Source organism: Myotis yumanensis, unplaced genomic scaffold (assembly GCF_028538775.1).
Source record: "Myotis yumanensis isolate MYYU_CA2020_CCGP unplaced genomic scaffold, mMyoYum1.0.hap1 SCAF_2, whole genome shotgun sequence".
Classification (NCBI taxonomy): domain Eukaryota; kingdom Metazoa; phylum Chordata; class Mammalia; order Chiroptera; family Vespertilionidae; genus Myotis; species Myotis yumanensis.
In genome coordinates this window covers 52,121,157-52,140,995 of record NW_027223753.1, presented here as the reverse complement: position 1 = coordinate 52,140,995, position 19,839 = coordinate 52,121,157, and the positions used below count along the sequence as shown (strand labels likewise).

At 39.8% G+C, this 19,839-nt stretch overlaps 1 protein-coding gene across 1 annotated transcript in view; it reads left to right on the top strand.

Moving 5' to 3' along the window:
* Positions 1 to 19,839, top strand: part of NEGR1 (neuronal growth regulator 1) — an 877,308-nt gene that overhangs the window by 473,130 nt on the left and 384,339 nt on the right. The window contains exon 3 of the mRNA XM_070405386.1: positions 14,287 to 14,412. Within this exon, the coding sequence (XP_070261487.1) occupies positions 14,287 to 14,412 (126 nt within the window). The remainder of the gene's footprint in view (positions 1 to 14,286; positions 14,413 to 19,839) is intronic.

The following is a 19,839-nucleotide window of genomic DNA, read 5'->3' as shown; positions in this document are numbered from 1 at the left end:
TTACTATCGCTGCTGGTTTTAAAGATAAAGTTGGCTCCTTAAGAATTCTGCCTCACTAGGTATGGGGACCTGCATTTGGGTGCTCTAAGGTATTTCAGTTGTGGCATTGTTCCTTTGTATTTTGTCCCTGCTTTCTGCTAGGGAGGAGGGTGAATTAAGCACGCATGGTAGACACCCTGTGATATACAACCGGCTGCAAGTGTGCTCTGGCCTTTCTGCTGCGGCTGCTGCTGCCACTGCTGCCGCCGCCTGAGGGGGTATCTACTATTATGGTTCTGATTTGAAGCAGTATTTTATATTTTGAGCCATCCAATAAGTGGAGCTGAAGCTAGTCTGAGGTACAGCAGGGATTTGCACTCTGCTGTATAAACACTCATGTGTAAAGACTATCTATTGATCCTCTAGCCAAAATGAAGCAAAAGAAACACCTTTATAGTCTAAAATATTGAAACTTGTAAAACAATGTTGCATGTTTTACTTCAAAATGTTTAGATAGCAGGTAAAAAAGTTGCCTTCAATCAAAAAACTTAAAATCATTAAATAAATATTATGCTACCAAAACCTATCCTTTCTAAACCATTAGCCTCATGAGATTGTGTGTGTGTGTGTGTGTGTGTATTTGCCACTGAAAATCTACCTAGCAAATAACTGCATCTTTCTTCAATGAGAAAAAAGAAATCTGTCTTAAAAGTTAGGAAGTAGTTACTTTTTCTCATCCTACTCGATGTATAATTTAGGATTTAGGATTAAGTCGAGATGGAGAAAAGGGAAAGAGAGGTTTCCATAACTACATATCCTGTGGGGGGATTCCTCTTAGATGCTTACTTTCTTCTCTCCACTGCTGATTGTCTCGCTCACTGCTACGAAAAATGGAGTCTGCATTTTCTCAAGGGAAAATAACCCAGTGGGGACAAGTTGCCCATGGCACTTTCCACCTCCAGTCTGAAGCCCTCTTTACTTCCATCGTGCTGCTCTCAGGAAGTATGAAAAGAAATCAAGCTACTCAAGTCTCATCTCTTCTAAGGGTAGTTCTATTTTAATACTAGTGCCCTGGTGCACGGATTCGTGCACATTAAAAGGAAATTAATTAGAAGGTGGCCTGGATGGCCGGACTGGGCAAGAAGGGCCAGACACACCCTGGAGCCAACCACTCCAGGTCCCTCCCCAGCCGGCCGCACCTGGGGTGGTGCCATGGCTCCAAGGGCGTAGGTGGAATGAACAGGGTCCCTCCAGCAGGTGGGTCCCTCAGGCTGGCCTGTGGGGATCAGGCTGAAACTGGCTCTCCGACATCTCCCGAGGGGTCCCAGAGTGCAAGAGGGCACTCTGCAAAGTTGCTATCATACAAGGTATGGAACGCAAACACAAGTATGCAGTAAACCAGATTCAGGGCCAAAAGTGCCCCAGCAACAACATAACCCATGGTCGAAGGTAGAATCCTGCGGCCCTGTGAGGAATTGGGCTCCCTCCTCTCTGGTTTTGGGGTGCATCACCTGAGAACTGCCACTGCCAAGTCACTGCAGCTTGGCAGCTCCAGCGTTGAGCATCTGCCCCCTGGTGGTCAGTGTGCGTCATAGCTACCGGTCAGATGAGGGAGGGGCACTTAGCATATTAGCCTTTTATATATATAGACTAGAGGCCCAATGCATGAAATTTGTGCAAGGGCCTTAACCCCTGCCCCTGCCTGCTACTGCCACGACCGGGTCCTCTGCAACCTCTGCCTCAGCCCCCACCCGCTGTGGCTTTGTCCAGAAGGAAGGACATCCGGAAGGACATTCAGTCTAATTAGCATATTATGTTTTTATTATTATAGATTAGGCCCCTGAAGGTAAATAACTATGCTCTGAGGATGTGAAGGAAGGCCTTCCTGATTAGAGTGGAGGTTTTAAATAAATAAGAAATGTGTGTGCAGTGGTCTTTCTGGTACCTTGTAATCAGTTTTCAAACCTATAGATTTTGTAACTTATTCAATAACTATTGGTCTAGGATCTCCTGAGTTAGCCCTCCTCCCAATCCTAGGGTTGAAAAAGTCTCATTAGATTAGCCTGATGATTGTCTGGATGCAGAAAACTATTTTTAACCATCAAATTCCACTCAAATGCCATCTGTTTCATAAAGCCCTCTCTAGTTTCTCCAATTCTGACTCCATTGGCAGAGTTATATTTACTACTCTGTGTTTCCCAAACACCTTGTAGTTACAAAATCCACTTTGTAGGATTTATGACTCCATATTATAATTAACTAGAGGTCCAGTGCATGAAATTCGTGCATGGATAAGGTCCCTAGGCCTGGCCAGTGATCAGGGCCAATCTGCGGGGTGACTGGCAGGGTGACTGGGGCACCCCCACTGGCACCCACCTTGGCTGGCCTGGCACTGCCAGTGGGGGGTCCCCTGATTGCCCACCAGTTGCCAGTTGCCCACAGTGGGAGGCGGGGAGACAACTGGTGGGAGATTGGGGGCCCCCTACTGGCACCCACCTTGGCTGGCCTGGTGCCACCTCTTGACAGCCTCACCTCCCCTTCCCCCCCCCCCCCCCGCCCCACCGCCACCAGTCAGGGCCTGTGGGCTGGGGGCAGCTCCTGTGTTGAGCGTCTGCCCCCTGGTGGTCATTGAGCATCATAGTGACCGGTTGTTGCAACCAGTAGTTGTGGCCAGTCGTTCCGCTGTTTGGTTGATTTGCATATTAGGCTTTTATTATATAGGATAGTATTAGGTCTTTCTAACTCTTTAAACATGTACTCTTTAAGATCATTCTGCCTAATCAAGCTGGTGCTCAATAAATATTTGTATGGATGGAGGGATGGAGTGATTAAAATAGGTCATTGACTGTTTTGCCGTTTTATATACTGACCCCTTGAAAGACACAGTCAATTGAGAAAAAAAAATGTTTGTGGGTTTCCAAAAAATGAAAAACCACTAAGCAACATGATTCAAAGTTTGAACCAAAGTCTGAAAGATATTTCCTCAAACATGTTCTTTGCCCCCAAAAGTAGTTCTGCTGTATTCCATCAGCAGGTAATTCACAAATCTGGCAAGTCTGCATTTGCAAGTCATGCCTGGATATTTTTTCCTCCTGTCACTACCTGTGTGATGGAATGAGGGGAGAAGCCATAGAAGTCTGTGAAATGTCATAAACTACAAAAAGTCAGTTAGAGTCCGTGACTGGAGAAAACAATGTTGCTAGTTAGATGCAGGCCAGGAAATCATCCAGCACCTGCAAGCAAACCAATTTAAAAAAAATCATGAAACAATTTCTTCTTTCAGTTTGAGAACAACACCTTTTCCAGGAGGTTTGTTATGTAACGTAGATCCGCATTTGCTTTCTGGGGGCTGGCCAAGACAGAGAAGGGAAGTGGCAGCCAGGGGAAAGTAGGACTGTTCTTTTGATATTGCCAGCCATTTCCAGATATGGAGTGCAAGAAACGCCAGTTCTCCCCAGATTTATAGTTATGTCTAGCTTGTTCACTGAAACAGTTTGAAAAAGCTTCAGAGATATTGTTTATTCCAACGAAATCAGATTCCAAGTCTGTGGAGAGGGGAGAAAAAAGCAAAAATAATAGGTACAGTCAAATCCTTTTGACCCTAAATTTGCATGACTTCTCAAGTAAAAATCAATGAATATGTAACCAGTGTGCACAGTGCTGCCTAAGGTGCCCCAGCCCATTCTGTTGAAAATCAGTATATAGGACCATCATCCAATTATTTCTCTGATTTTTGCACAGCAAAAAATATGGTAGGTAATGGAATAGAAAAGTACCTTTTTTTTTTAGAAGAGTTAAAAGGAATACTGAATCCCCAAACTGAGAAGATCTTTGAAAAAGTCACATAGAACCCCTGGCTTTATAATTATATTTTTACTATCTTCTCAGAGTTTTTATTACATCATTTTCTCCAGAGTATGAAACTCTATGGGAAATCTTTAAGAGATTGAAGAAATATTAGCTCAGTACAGGAAAGAAAAATAAAACAGATACTTGTTGAATATCCCATATATGTCAGGCACTTTTGTAGGTGCTGGTGATATATATGCTGTTGAATAAAGCAGACGGTGTCTCTACAACAAGGACTTTACTTATGTTCTATGAAGAGAAGACAGGCAATGAACAGGTAAATAAAAACCAATGACAATGACATATTGCAAAGCATACTATAACAAAAAGACTATAAGAAAAAGAGGAGTGATAAGGGACAGGGGGTTATGGGTGCAAATGGTTATTTCAGCAAGATACATACCCAGAAAAATTGGGTCTTGCTTTAAGATGATTGATGTTATCAGTGATGCAGTGTTTTAAAATGAAATTTTAACCTTTTAGCATTCACTACAAAATTCACATTTCAGTGTTTTTGTCTTTCTGATAGGTTTTTAGGGTAGAAGAATTCACTGTGAAGAGGTTTGTCAAGCAGGACCCCAAAAAGATAGAGTCACTTTTGTTTTTATTTCTTGTTTGGCCTGGAAAACATGTTTGAAGGAGAGATCTAGTGATTGTGTGCATAATTCAGACAGATATAGTAAAAACTTAAAAGGTTTTTGTAATGAGTCTATGACTTCAGAGAATGAGTGGGAGTACACTCAGTGTGTGTTCCTTTAAAACATGAATTTTACACCCTGACTAAGGAATATCATGGTTACAATAAATGCTAAACTGATTTTTTTTCATAATCTGTGAGTGTAACTAAATAAATGTTATGTATGTTGGATTAAATAAATACTCTATTCAACATTTATCCCTGGCAGCCTAAAGAAGGCCTCCAATGGATTAGTATCTGTGGTGTTTCATGGTCTATTACAACTTAAGAACTCGATGGTGCATGTAATTGATTCCAGTGAGCCGATGTAAATTTACAGATCCAAATAGTCCATGTCTTGAATTTACAGTTAAGTTCACCATCAAATACATCCTCTAATGGTTCTCAATATTATGTATGACCTAGACTTGAATCTCATGCAACTAAGTACAGGTGTAAACTTTATTTTATATATTATTTCTAAAAAAAACAAACAAACATCTGAACAGACTTTTAGTGTAATAAAACACTATGCTCATATGACTCCTGTGATGTGTAGGTTAGTCATCCTCGTGTTGACTTTTTAATGGCTATGTTCCAGACTACAAGATGAATTATTGGAAGAAATTTAATTGAAATCAGTGAAGGCTGCTGATTAAACCAACAAAAACCTATTTATATAGCTCAGGAAATAAGTACACATTAACAACAACAAAGTAAACCATGCAACCTCTCACAAACTCAATTGCCCATTATATTGCACACGGTAGGGAATGATACCAACTGGTACTTGGTCTGAATGTGATTTATCCGACTTTCCTTGCTGATACTGCTTTATACCCTGCCCAATGACACTACGATAGACGACTCAAATGGGCAAAAGGCAATTGGGGCAGGTCACATTGCCTACTTTTTTGGAGAAAGTGAAACCAACAAGAGATGTAAATTACCTTTAATGAATCTAAATCTATAGATACATTGAAATATGCACCATTCTCTCATGATGGAAGTAACTGAATAGGAGTTGAAGACAGGGTATATTAGGTAGCAGTTGCATTTGAGACCCTTGAATAATTAAAATCAAAGCAGATTATTAATTTGAGGGATCCAGAGTGATTTTTTTAAATGCATATGGTACATCTATATGTCCTCTTTGGATGAGTTTCTACTCCAGTCCTCTGACAATTTTGTAATTGGATTCTTTGTTTCTTTAGTGTTGAGTTTTATAAGTTCTTTATATTTTGGATATTAACCGCTTATCAGATGTATCATTGGTGAATATGTTCTTCCATTCAGTGGGTTATCTTTTCATTTTATAGATGGCTTCTTTTGCTGTGCAAAAATTTTAGCTTGACATAGTTCCATTTGTTTGTTTGTTTTTTCCCTTGTCTAAGATGATATATCAGGAAAAATATTGCTATGAGGAAATGTCTGAGATTTTACTGCCTATGTTTTCTTCAAGGTTTTTTATGGTTTCATGTTTAACATTTAAGTCTTCAGTCCATTTTGAGTTTATTCTTGTGTGTGGTGTAAAAAATAGTCTAGTTTAATTTTTCTGCATGTATCTGTCCAATTTTCTCAACACCATATATTGAATAGACTATCTTTACCTCATTGTATGTTTTTGCCTCTTTTGTCAAATATTGACTACATATAAATGTGAGGTTTATTTCTGCACTCTCTTCATGGATCTATATGAAAAGATGCTCAATATCACTAACCATCAGAGAAATGCAAATTAAAACCACAATGGGGTATTACCTCACACCTGTCAGAATGGCTATCACCAATAAATCAACAAACAACAAGTGTTGGCAAGAATGTAGACAAAAGGAAACTCTTTTGCACTGTTGGGGGACATGCAGATTGGTGCAGCCACTGTGGAAAACAGTATGAAGTTACCTCAAAACATTAAAAATTGAACTGCCTTACAACCAAGAGATTCCGCTTCTGGGAATATATCTGAAGAAACACTAAACACTAATTCAAAATAATATATGCACCCCTGTATTTATTGCAAAGTTATTTAAAATAGCCAAGATTTAGAAGCAGCCCAAATGCCCATTAGTAGAGGAGTGGATAAAAAAACTGTGGTAAATTTACACAGTGGAATACTACTGGACCATAAAAAAGAAGGAAATCTTACCCTTTGCAACATCAAAGGACATTATACTAAGTGAAATAAGCCAGTCAGAGAAAGACAAGTACCATATGATTTCACTCATATGTGGAATCTAATGAACAAAATGATCAAGCAAAATAGAGACAGACCCATAGACAGAAAGCAGGCTGACAGCTCTCAGGGGAAAGGGGGGATGGAAGGATTGACAAAAATGGGAAAAAAAAGAGGAAAAAAAACCCTCAAGGACACAGACAGCAATGAGAGGATTGCAGGTGGAGGAGGGTATAGGGGGGATAAATGGTGATGGAAGGAGAACTTGACTGGGTGGTAAACACACAATATGGTGTACAGATGATGCATTGTGGAATTGTGCACCTGAATCCTGTATAATTGTGTTAACCAATGTCACCCTAATCAATTCAATAAAGAGGAAGAAATGTATATGGAAATTTTATAAAAAATTTAAGTTGAACACAAACTTTCAATCTACTTCCAACTTCTGTTTTTGTTTTTATAGCTTTGTTTATTAATGTATTTATTTATTTATTGTTGTTTTACCACTTATTTATACATTCATTGGTTGATTCTTTTTTAAAAATCTTTATTGTTGAGATTTTACAGATAGCTCTCTTTTTTCCTGCATAGCTCCCCTCAACCCGGTTCCCACCCCACTCCAGGCCCTCACCACCCTATTATCTGTGTCCATAGCTAATGCATACATGCACATAAGATCTTCGTCTAATCTCTTCCTGCACCTGCCCCATACACCTGTCACTCTGAGAATCGTCAGTCTGTTCCATTTCCATGCCCCTGATTCTATTCTATTCACAAATTTATTATGTTCATCAGATTTTTTAATCATTTGATTTTTAGATTCACTTGTTGATAGATAGGTGTTTGTTGCCACTTTGTTGTTCATATTTTTTAATCTTTAACTTTTTCTTCTTCTTCCTTTTCTTAAAGAATACCCTTCAGCATTTCATATTATACTGGTTTGGTGGTAATGAACTCCTATAGCTTTTTCTTGTCTGTGAAGCTCTTTATCTGACCTTCAATTCTAAATGATAGCTTTGGTAGGTAGAGTAATCTTGGTTGCAGGTCCTTGCTATTCATCACTTTGAATATTTCTTGCCTCTCCCTTCTGTCCTGCATAGCTTCTGTTGAGAAATCAGCTGACAGTCATATGGGTACTCCCTTATGGGTAACTATCTGCTTTTCTCTTGCTGCTTTTAAGATTCTCTCTTTGTCTTTTGCCCTTGGCATTTTAATTATGATATGTCTTGATGTGATCCTCTTTGGGTTCCTCTTGTTTTGGGTTCTCTGTGCTTCCTGGACTTGTAAGTCTATTTCTTTCTCCAGGTAGGGAAAGTTTTCTGTCATTATTTTTTCAAATATGTTTTCAATATCTTGCTCTCTCTCTTCTGGCGCCTCCATAATTTGGACGTTGTTATGCATGAAGTTGTCCCAGAGAGTCCTTACACTATCTTCATATTTTTGATTATTTTTCCTTTTTTCTCTTCTGGTTGGGTATTTTTTGCTTCCTCATATTTAAAATAATTGATTTGATTCTCAGCACCCTCTAGTTCAGTGGTCACCAACCTTTCAGACCTCACGGACCACTGATGGGCTGCAGACCACTGGTTGGTGACCACTGCTCCAAAGGTTTACTTAAACCAGTGGTTGCCAACCTTTTGGACCTCAGAGACCACCAGTGGTCCATGGTCTAGTCTACTGTTGAATCCCTGTATAATATTTTTTATTTCAGTCAGTGTATGCTTAATTTATGACTGGTCCTTTTCAATTTTTTTGGCATTCTCACTAAGATCCTTGAATGTCTCACTAAGTCCCTTGGAGGTTTCTAGAAGATTCTTGAATAACCTTATAATGGTGGTCTTGAACTCTATATTCAGTAGTTCACTTTCTTCCATTTCTTTCATTTGTGAGATGTTTTTTATCTCTGAATTTTGGCTGCTTCCCTGTGTTTGTTTCTGTGTGTGTTGGGTAGAGCTGCTAAGTCTCCTTGAGTTGATAGAGTGGCCTTGTGTAGTAGGTGTCCTATAGGGGTCAGGGGCTCAGCCTCCACAATCACCTGAGGTGGACACTCCAGGTCTACCCTTTTGTGGGCTGTGCATACAGTCTTATTGTGGTTGAGCCTTGATTGCTGTTGGTATCACTAGGAGGAATTGACCCCCAGGCCAATTGGCTGTGGGGACCAGCTGTGACTACAGTGGGAAAGCTACTGTGCAAGGCACACCCTTATGGAGCAGGACTTGCTTCAGTGGGGCTTTGGTGTTCACTGCGTCTGCCTCTAGAGTGTGTCACTTATGGATGTGTAGAGTTGTAATCTGGTATGGTCTGACACTGACCACTGGGTACACTGGCTCTTGGGTTTCCAGGGGGGTGCAAAGTCAGCCACTGACTGGGCCCATCCAGCAGGAGCTATAGAGACATCTGCAGATTCCTCCTGTTTGTATTGGGTTTGGAAGTGCCCAGACAAGGCCCAGCTGTGAAGCAAGGCAGGCTGTTCCTGGTGCTGGGTCCTAGGCCTTTTATCGATAGGTTTGGGGCTCCCTGACTCAGCTGAAGCTTGTTTGACAGTTTTTTAGCGTAAGTAAGGAAAGGCCATTAATATGCAAAAGCTGCAGTGCACAGCTTGGATGGGGTTGTAAATTGGATGAGGCAGGGTCTCAGGGAATTACCAGGGCGGAGCAAACAGAAATGGCTGTCAGTCAGCTCTGACACCGTGAAGGTTCCAGCACAGGAACAACGACTGCTGCGAGCACCTCCTCTGAAAGCAAGCTGCCCTTGAGTTCCTGCCCCGATGCCAGACAGTCCAGTTTCTCCTCATATGTTTCTGTGTCCCCCAGAGACTCACCCAGCATGGGAGCTCAGAGGAAGCAGGAGCTTGTAAGTTAAATTCATGGTGCTGGCCTTTTAAGAGGAGCACTTGGGTCTCCAGCAGCCTTTGTGTCACTGAGCCCCAATCCACACTGGTTTTTATAGCCAGTAGTTCTTACTGTCTGTAGGGTCTTCTTTTCCCAGCTCTGGGACTGTGGGCTGAGAGTCTGGTGTGGGTTGGGGCCCCTTGCTCCTTCCAGAGGCCTCAGCAGAGAGGATCCCCCTCCTGATTAAAAAAAGCAGCATACCTGGGTGCCAGACCAGCCTGTTCTGCGCCTCTGCACCTCCTACCAGCCTGTGTGCTTTCTTCTTTGCTTCTCTCATTGTAGGACTTCTATGCAGCCAGCTTTCCGGCGATTCTGGATGATGGTTGTTCTGTACTTTAGTTGTAATTTTGATGTGGTTGTGGGAGGCGGCAAGTACAGGTGTTTGCCTACACCTCTATTTTGGTTCTCCTCCCCCAACTTCTGTTTTTGGAAAGTTTCTGATATTTTACAATCTCTTTCACTGGTCATACACAACACATAATTATAAACAAAATAATAAAATCTCATATATCCCCAATTAAAGTCCAATTAGGACAGAGATATTCTATGATTTTGTATGAAATCTAGAACTTCTGTCCTTTACTGTTTTTATTTATGGTGTCATGTTGATGATGAGAGTAATGATAATGTTATAATAATTATTTACTGTAAATTGAACAAGTTTACATTTAGACGAATAACATATTTCTTTATTGCCCTACTATGGTCATAAATACGTTAATAATATCACAGAAGTCCAAAATGCTTATAAATATTCATAGTTACTTAAAATAATTGAATTGATTTAACATATTTGCTCCTTTGTAAACACATCATTTAAATTAAATTTCTAAATAAAGTGTTTGAGCTCAGCAGGTGTTGCTCAGTGGTTGACCATCAACCTGTGAACCAGGAGATCAAGGTTCAATTCCCTGTCAGGGCACATGCCCAGTTTGTGGTCTTGATCCCTAGTGTGGGGCATGCAGGAGGCAGCCAATCAATAATTTTCTCTCATCAATGATGTTTCTATCTCTTTCTCCTTCTTTCTTCCTCTCTGAAGTCAATAAAAATCTATTAAATAAAGCATTTGAGAAAGTTTGGAATGCACTATATAGAAAAGGAACATGCATCTAGAATTAGTAGTAAGTTATTTTAACTCTTGTTTTTCTATGCTAGAGCACAGCATATCGGACATACCATAAGCCACACTGCTTGCTTTGTCGTTCAGAAGTCTCAATAGAGTCCTTCCCACCTGTGTGCTTGTGGATCATTTACACACAATCTGTAACCCAGGACCAGATGGTCTTAAGATGCCTGAGATAACAGCATTGTTCCCAGTCCCTGCCACCCAACGTAGAAGCATCTCTTTTCTCTTCCATTTTCCCTTAGCCTGATGCACCTGGAATGATCCCAAACCCTTCCCCAGCACCATGCCTTATTCTGGATATAGAGCTGACAATGTCTACATTTGTGTTGTCCTACTTTGAGGTTATTAATAGTGTTTCTCCATTATAAATAGCACCGGACCAAATAGCTTTGTGCATAAGTTGTTCTACATGTTTCACATTAAAATAAACCAATCTTTGCCGATTTGAACACAGAAGGCATAGCTATTAAATATGTGTTATTCATGTAAAATGGTAAAGAAAAATGTGGAAAATATTTATCTTATCTTAGTTACATTCCTATCTGCCTCCTTCTCTTAATTTTAAGTTCCTTGATGGCAAGGATTATGCTTTGAAATGTCTACATTTGCTGTGTGTCCAGAATTAACCTTTCATACATTCGGTAGAACTCTTAAACAGAATGGACACATGCTTTGAATATTCAGTGAAGCAACATCTGTTTTTGCCTCCACAAACTACAGTGCATGTGAAAGATTTCATTGCCTCCACCTCGCACCCTAACACACAGTATCTGGTGCCAACAGGTGATGCATTCTGGGGAGAAGAGCCTTGCCAAAGGGATTTCCCTTATTTCCCTCCTCTTTCCATATGTTCCTTCCCTGTAGCATATCCTGAATCATGAGGCCCCAAGAGGTGATTGCAATCACTGAGATGACATGCCACACCTGGAATTCAGTACTCTTCCCTTACTAAGTTCCCATAGTTAAATGTCAAATCTAAGTTTATGGCTAAAAAACTCTGTTGTTTCTTTGTGAAGTCAAATATTGTGCTTAATATCAGTGTACCACTCATGTTTACTGCTTAAAATACAGGCAGATGCATAAGGTGAAACTAAACTACTTTAAAATCTGATAGAATTGACAAAATAATGTAATTGAGAGGATAGGATGTATGGTCTTATGACACTTCATCATTTCTCTTAAATATACACACAACTTCTGTCTAAAGTTGAATCAGTTATGTGTTTAAAATATATAAATAAACTAACAATCCTAGGCTGATCTCTGTGTACTATATTCCATATAAAGGAGAAAGTACTAAGTAACTTTTTCTTTTATTTTATTAATAGTGGGCATTAGTATATATGTATTTGTGTGTATGTGCATTTGTGTATATTTGTATATTCTCACATATTTATACATGTATTTCATAGTTTGCCATATCAAATTTATACCTACATCCACATAGCTAATGGTATTCCTATTTAATGTTGTAACTTTATTTTTATTAACTCTCCTGTTCACCAGTAATAGATAATTCACATTTTTTCCTATTTCTGTCTATAGTATCTTAATGTCTATATTTTTGTTCTGTGTCAGTTAAGCTAAAAAGAGCACCTGTTTAAAATGGTTTTTATTTTTTTTATTATTTGCCTGAGAATAGTTCACTGAAGAGCTTAATGATAACATGTTTTAAATGCTCATTAAAAATATGTCATTTAGAAACAGTTACAATAGTATATCACTTAGGAATAAGCATTTTCTTCAATCATAGCAACAGTTACATATAATTAAATGCTTTATGCCCATAATAATTATCCTAGATTTTTCTTATAGTAGAGTTATGATTTCATTTAAAAAATCAAAGATGATATTCACAGGATAGGTAATTTAATTTATCCTTAAGATAGATTTTAGTTACTGTTTTTTTTAAATAACTGTCTAAATATCTCTTGCATGAAGAAACTCTAACAATTAAAATATTTCAGTAAAAAAAGCATATTTTTCTAATAGTTATCAAGGTATCTAATTGCCATTGGGAGGCAACCAGTGGATGTTTCTCTCAGTACACTATAATTTTTATATAGTAAACCAAAATGTGTATTATAAGCCAGTCATACACTAAAAAAGTGATGAAGTTCTAAGAGCAGTTTAAGGCATGGGAAAAGGACAGTACTGAAATTAAATACAATATGATATGTCTTTTAAGGCATCTAAAAATAATAGCTAATAATGTCAAGTACTTTTCTAAGTCCTTTAACATGTATTGACTTATAGAATGCTCCCAGCAGCTACATGGGGTTTGTATTATTACTTCCAAGTTTCAGATGAAGACAGAGTCTGAGACACATTAAGTAACTTGCCCTAGATAACTCACTAGCCAGTAGAGGACCCAGGATTCATATCCATGTTGTCTGAGGTTTAAATGAGACCATTTGGTATTTGAGAGAGTAATGGACCTTTTAATCCCGGAAGTTAATTTAAGGATTAAATTAACAACTTTCCCAACTTGTATTCCATGGTCTGTAAACTTTTTACCAAATGCTGCTGGGATAAAAGCTCCCATAGTCCAATACATCAGAGAAAATAAAAAAATACAACATAATATTTTCCCCTTTACTCTTGAGAGGTACAGTGGGCATAACAGAGGTTCTAAGAAATCCAAAAGCAAAGAACTGTTTCAACCAGTGATTTCCAGCCATCACTGACAAGAAAACTCTTGTGGAACACAAGTGTCACAGCCCCTAATAATAGTGTCCCTTAGAACATAAATGCTGGCAATCTCCAGCCCTACTATTTAGCAGATAGAAATTTGAGGCCCAAAATGCCTTGAGAACCTGGAATCTTACTTCCCAGTCCTGCACATATTTTTATCTTACGCAGCTTTTGAATCAAGATGTAGGCACAACTGTTTTAGCTGAAGTTTCTTCTAAGTTTCCACTTTTGTTACTCTTTTCAACAAGAAAACCATCATTATGGTGAAGATACATGGATAGAACAGATTGATTATGAATACTCCAGTTTATTTAATACAAAATATCCACAATAACCCTATCGGTTTCTGCTCAGTGGTTAGAGTGTTGGCCTGTGGACCGAAGTGTCATGGATTCAACCTGCTCAAGGGCACATGCCTTGGTTGCAGACACAATCCCTAGCCCTGGTTTGGACACAGGTGGAAGGCTACTAGTGGATGTGTTTCTCTCACATCAATATTTCTCTCTCTCTCTCTCTCTCTCTCTCTCTCTCTCTCTCTCTCTCTCTCCCCCCCCCTCTGAAAATCAGTGGAAAAAGAATATCCTTGGGTGAGGATTAACAACAACAATAAAAAATATCCACAATAAAACTTTAATTTAAGCAACACAAACATTTTTGTTATTAAATATTACACATCTAAAATTTAGAAAAAAATAAAACTAACCAACTAACAAAGAAAACTCTGGGAGAGTCTTGAGGAGCTAGAGAATCTATCTTTGGGGTACTGATCATGATCATAGGCCACAAGTGCATTTCACCACCCCAGCTTTAGTGCATGAGATCATGGAGTTATCATATATAGCTCAACAGAATTTTATATATTTTTTTCTGACCACTGCATGTTTTACCATTTCAGTTCCTCCGAAGATATATGACATCTCAAGTGATATGACCATCAATGAAGGAACCAATGTCACCCTAATTTGTTTGGCCACTGGGAAACCAGAGCCTACCATTTCTTGGCGGCACATCTCCCCGTCAGGTAAAGCAGAACTATGCCAGTGTTGTTTGTGCTGTTCACTATTCTCCTTTAACCTCACTTGTTCCAAACTTGAGTCAATTTATTCTCTTACATCTTATTCATGGGGTAGGCAGGACGCATATTTTTATACTTATTCTTTATACCTAAATATGCTGTCGCTCACAAAAGTTAAATGAACATTTCCTGTCAGAGCCTGGAATAGAACCCGTGTCTCATGATTCTTAGTCAAGGTTATTTTCATTTTAGTATCCTGGAGAATTGCACATCAATAGACAAAAAGCCCAAATGGAAATATTCCAAGTGAAATATTTTCGTTGACATGTGTAAGGCTTTTTATTCTGTCCGCATGCACATGTTAATAGGCCATCATGAACGGCTAAGGTAATCAGGGGGAAATCACATTATACAAATTATGAGGTTGCTGGGTCTAATTTGAAAATTCAGTTCAGAATCAAGGATCTGGTAGTTAGAATTACATTTCCAGTGATGAAGAGATCTTAAAACCCAAGAGTTTAAGCGACTTGTACAAGACCATGTACCTCTGTGGAATTAAGGGGCGTGACATGAAGAGGGGAAGTTCACCCTAGGAAACTGAGGATAATCATCAAAACACTTTTGTTTTCACAGCAGCGACTCTAACAGAATCATCAGCTTGTGTCCGATTTTAACATTTGAACTCTATAGCTTTAAATTTACCATGGAAGTGAAGGCGATGCTTTTAATGAGCAGGATGCCACAACATTTCAGATAATGAAAATTGATTTTTATTTGTTCTATATTTTTAGTGGAAATAGTTTCAACAAGGCTATTGTGATGAAAATGCTTTTAAAGAAATCAGAAAGACACATTTTATAGAGGCATAGGAAGAGGACAGCTGGAACATCTATTTGATCTGCTAATGCTTTCTTTAATATCACTTATCCTTAAGTGTCTTTCAGTTTCCTCATTTATGCAGTAGGTCTGATGAGACTTACTCACATCATATGCTTAGTATTACTATTAATGTGAGAAGGAAATCAATATAACAGCAGTATACACTTATACGATATGCATTATGGCCTCTATAATGTTTCTAAAGCATGAGTGCGCTCTTGACTGCAAACGCTCCACTCTCTAGAGTCGCTACAGGATCATAAAAACTGGCATGTGAGCACTGAATTAGTGACAGGGCTCTCCGTGGAGTGTGAGACAAACGCAGGACTAACAGTTGGGATAAATGTGTTCCCATCGCCAATTCCCTAGTCATCAGTGCAACCAATGCTAGCGCAAATCGCTTAGCCTCGGTTATTCTCAGCTCGTTTCCTACTTTCCAAAATCAAATGATAACAACCCCTGGCTATTGTGAGACTGCAAATAGATACTAGGCCTAAACGTGCTTTATAAAGTATAAGATGATACGCAAATGTATGACTGATTCTTAATCATCTTTCCAGGGATTTAAATCTGATATGGTAATATATTTTTTTGTAAGAACGAGGCAGAGAATCTCCATCTTTATACAATTTAAGATTAATATGTTGGATTTAACTCTCCTGCTTTGCAGTGCTTGTTATTATGCATAGTCTTCTTTTTAAAGTGCTTGGGTACATTTTAGTTTAATTAATAGCATGAATATTGGTTAGTGAAGTTATTAGAATAATGATAATGGATAACATCAGGAAGCTGAAAGAAGACAGATTGGGTTTATAAGTTAAACTGTACATAGATTTGTTTTCCTGTTCCTGCCATACAGAGCAAATTAGAAAAATTAGCATAAGTATCAACTATTATCCAATAAATAGCTAGACATGGCTGATATTTTTATAAATGCTTCCAATATTTTCAAATTATAATTTGTTAACTATCTATATTTAAATGTGCAGAACTGTGGAGTTCCTGCTTTAAGTAACATGCCTGATAATTCTATTAGCTTTTGTCCATTTATATATTTACTAGAGGCCCAGTGCACAAAAATTTGTGCACAGCGGGGGGGAAGGGGAGGACCCTCAGCCCAGCCTGTGCCCTCTCGCAGTCTGGGACCCCTCAGGAGATAACGACCTGCTGGCTTAGGCCTGCTCCCGGGTGGCAGAGGGCAGACCCAATCCCTAGGTGCAGCCCCTGGTCGGGCTCAGAGCAGGGCTGATTGGGGAGTTGGGGCGCCGCCCCCTGTCACTCACAGAGCAGGGCCAATCAGGGGGTTGGGGCACTGCCCCCTGTCACTCACAGAGCAGGGACCATCAGGGGGGTTGGGGCTCCGTACCCTGTCACGCACAGAGCAGGGCCCATCATGGGGTTGGGGAGCTCCCCCCTGTCACGCACAGAACAGGGCCCATCAGGGGGTTGGGGAGCTCCCCCCTGTCATGCACAGAGTAGGGCCGATAGGGGAGTTAGGGCACCGCCCTCTATCACTCACAGAGCAGGGCCAATCAGGGGGTTAGGGAGCTCCCCCCTGTCACGCACAGAGTAGGGCCGATAGGGGAGTTAGGGCACCGCCCCCTGTCACCCACAGAGCAGGGCCTGTGGTGGTGGGGGGGTTGGGGGCACCGCACCCTGTCACACACAGAGCAGGGCCGATCAGGGGGTTGGGACGCCGCACCCTGTCACACACAGAACCACAGGGCGATCAGGGGGTTTGGGCGCTGCCCCCTGTCATGCTGATCTGGTGCCAGGAGACCTCTCGGCTCCGCTGATCCCGGTGCTGGGAGGCATATTACCCTTTTACTATATAGGATAGAGGCCTGGGGGCCGGCTGGTTTGCCCTGAAGGGTGTCCTGGATCAGGGTGGGGTTCCCCACTGGGGTGCCTGGCCAGCCTGGATGAGGGGATGATGGCTGTTTGCAGCTGGTCACACACCCTTCAGGGTGGGGGTCCCCACTGGGGTGCCTGGCCAGTCTGGGTGAGGGGCTGAGGGCTACTTTCAGGCTGACGGTTGTTGATGGAAGCTCCCAACCGCTCCTTTTTTTTTATTTTATTCTGGGCCAGCTTTAGCTCTGGCTCTAGCTCTGAGAGCAGGTATCTGGTTTGTTTCGGTCCTATAATTGAAACAATGTATAACTCCAGCTCTGAGATCCCGGCCTTCTATATTTGTTAGAATGTTTCAAACTGCCAGCTCAGAGGCCGGCAAGGCAGGTGGGGACGTTGCAGTCTGCAGTCACTGGAGCAAGCAAGCCTCATGTTCACTTCCAGCTGCCTGGCTGCCGGCCGCCATCTTGGCTGACAGTTAATTTGCATAAGGATATGCTGATTAGCCAATGGGAAGGGTAGCGGTCGTACGCTAATTACCATGTTTCTCTTTTATTAGTGTAGATATTTGAATGCTAAATTGTAAAATTCATATATGTTAATGTTTTACCTAAGAAATATCAGTATTTTGTATATTCTCTTTTTTTGAATTTTGCTATTTCATGAAAGAAATGTAGCTCAAAACAGCAGTCACCATATGAGCAAAGTTTAGTGTTAAAAACAGATACACAGTTGACCCTTGAACAATGCAGAGGTTAGAGGTGCTGGCACTGTGCATCCCAAAATCCACTTATAAATTTTTACTCCCTCAAAACTTAACTTATCCTTTGGTTATTTAGGGGTATTGATTCTAGGACCCCACCCCCCACCCTGATAGCACCAAAAGTTTCAGGCCCTATGTAAAATGGCCTAGATCCATGCGTATAGTGGGCCCTCTGTATCTGTGGACTCTGAAGCACTCATCAAAATTAGCACAGGGAACTGATTGACAAAAATCCACATGTAAGTGGAACCATGCAGTTCCAGGGTCAACGGTCCTCCCTGTCAACATTGGAAGAGATGTCTAGCTTTTGTACTTGTGTGATTTGTTTTGATCTTTTTATCAATACCTTTGATAATTTTTGCCAACTCATTCATGGTCTATTTCCATTTTTAAAATTAACAAGAAATATGTAGTAACAGAATGATCACTCCACAGAGCTTCTCCCTAATCTACAGAAAACTTAGGTTGTGTGTTCCACCACACCGCAGACATTAATCACCTGAGGCCATTGGAGTTGCTCTTTCACTTTTCAGTTCAAACAACTCAGTGTATTTTCCTAAAACTCATCTCTCCTGAGAACTGTCTTGGATATATGAGTTTCCTTAGAGTTTACATATACCGGTGATTTCTTTCTATTTTTTCTAGTCTATAGTCAGAGATTAATTTCAAATTTATATTTAAAAATTATTGCAGTATCACTTAAAGAACACACTATATCCTTTATTCAGTTTCATTCATGATCATTTTTCCCATTTGCTTCATCATTTGCTATGTGTAGAATATGTAGAAAAATACATGTATTATATTTTCATGCCTTATCATTTTTACTTCCTCAAAACTTAACTTGATCCTTCGTTATAAAAGGAGCATGGGTTCCAGGACCACCACCACCCTCAGACACCAAAATTTGCAGATGCTTAAGTTCGCTATATAAAATGGGGGACTTATACGATCAGCGCATACAGTGGGCCCTCTGTATCTGTGGACTCTGAAGCGCTAATCAAAATTTTCATTCATGATCATTTTCCCATTTGCTTCATCATTTGCTATGTGTAGAATATGTATGAAAATACATGTATCATATCTTTTCATTGAATTGTTTGAAAGCAACCTATATTCATCATGCTCTCTCCTCCCCAGTTATTTCAGTGTGCATTTCTGAAGAATTAGGACATTTATTACATAACCACAGATGTTCCTACATCTAACATTGTCATTATACTTGTATTTCACTACTATCCATTTTCCAATTCTGGCAGATGTGAGAATAGTGATCGAATAGTGTCCTTTATGGAATTCTTTTTTCTCTTGTATGGAATCCAAGTTTTGTATGTAGTTGTCATATCACTTAAGCCTTCCTTCGTCTGGGGACTAACTCTTTATCTTTCTTTGTCATTACTGAACACTGATATTTTTCAACAATGTGTTTAAAACAGAGTATTTCTCATTTTGGGTTTGGCTCATTTCTTCACTATTGCAATCTAGTTATGCCCATCTGGAAATAAATAAATGAAGTTGTAACCTTCTCAAGGAATGATATCTAGAGGCACAGGATATCCATCTGTTCCTTATTTTTTATGTTAATTTCCATTACCCAACAAGATGTTGTCTGATTTCTGTACTGTGCAGCTATTTTTTCTTGCCCTATGCTACCAATAAGCAGTAGGGGAAGATTTTAAGGTCATAACATATAAATATCTGCTACTTGTCCACCTTACACTTAGGACCGGTGATTCCTTTGTGAACCAATCTTTACCCTAATAATCATCAAAGAGGATTTTTTCAAGCTGAAGTACTCCTTTTACTATCACCAATTAGCACTTGGCATTCTGCTGTCAACAAGAACCTCATTTCCCCCTGTTATTTATTTATTTGTTTATTTATCTATGTATTATGACATAAACTTATGTATTCCTAACTTTTAAAAATTATTATAGTTCATT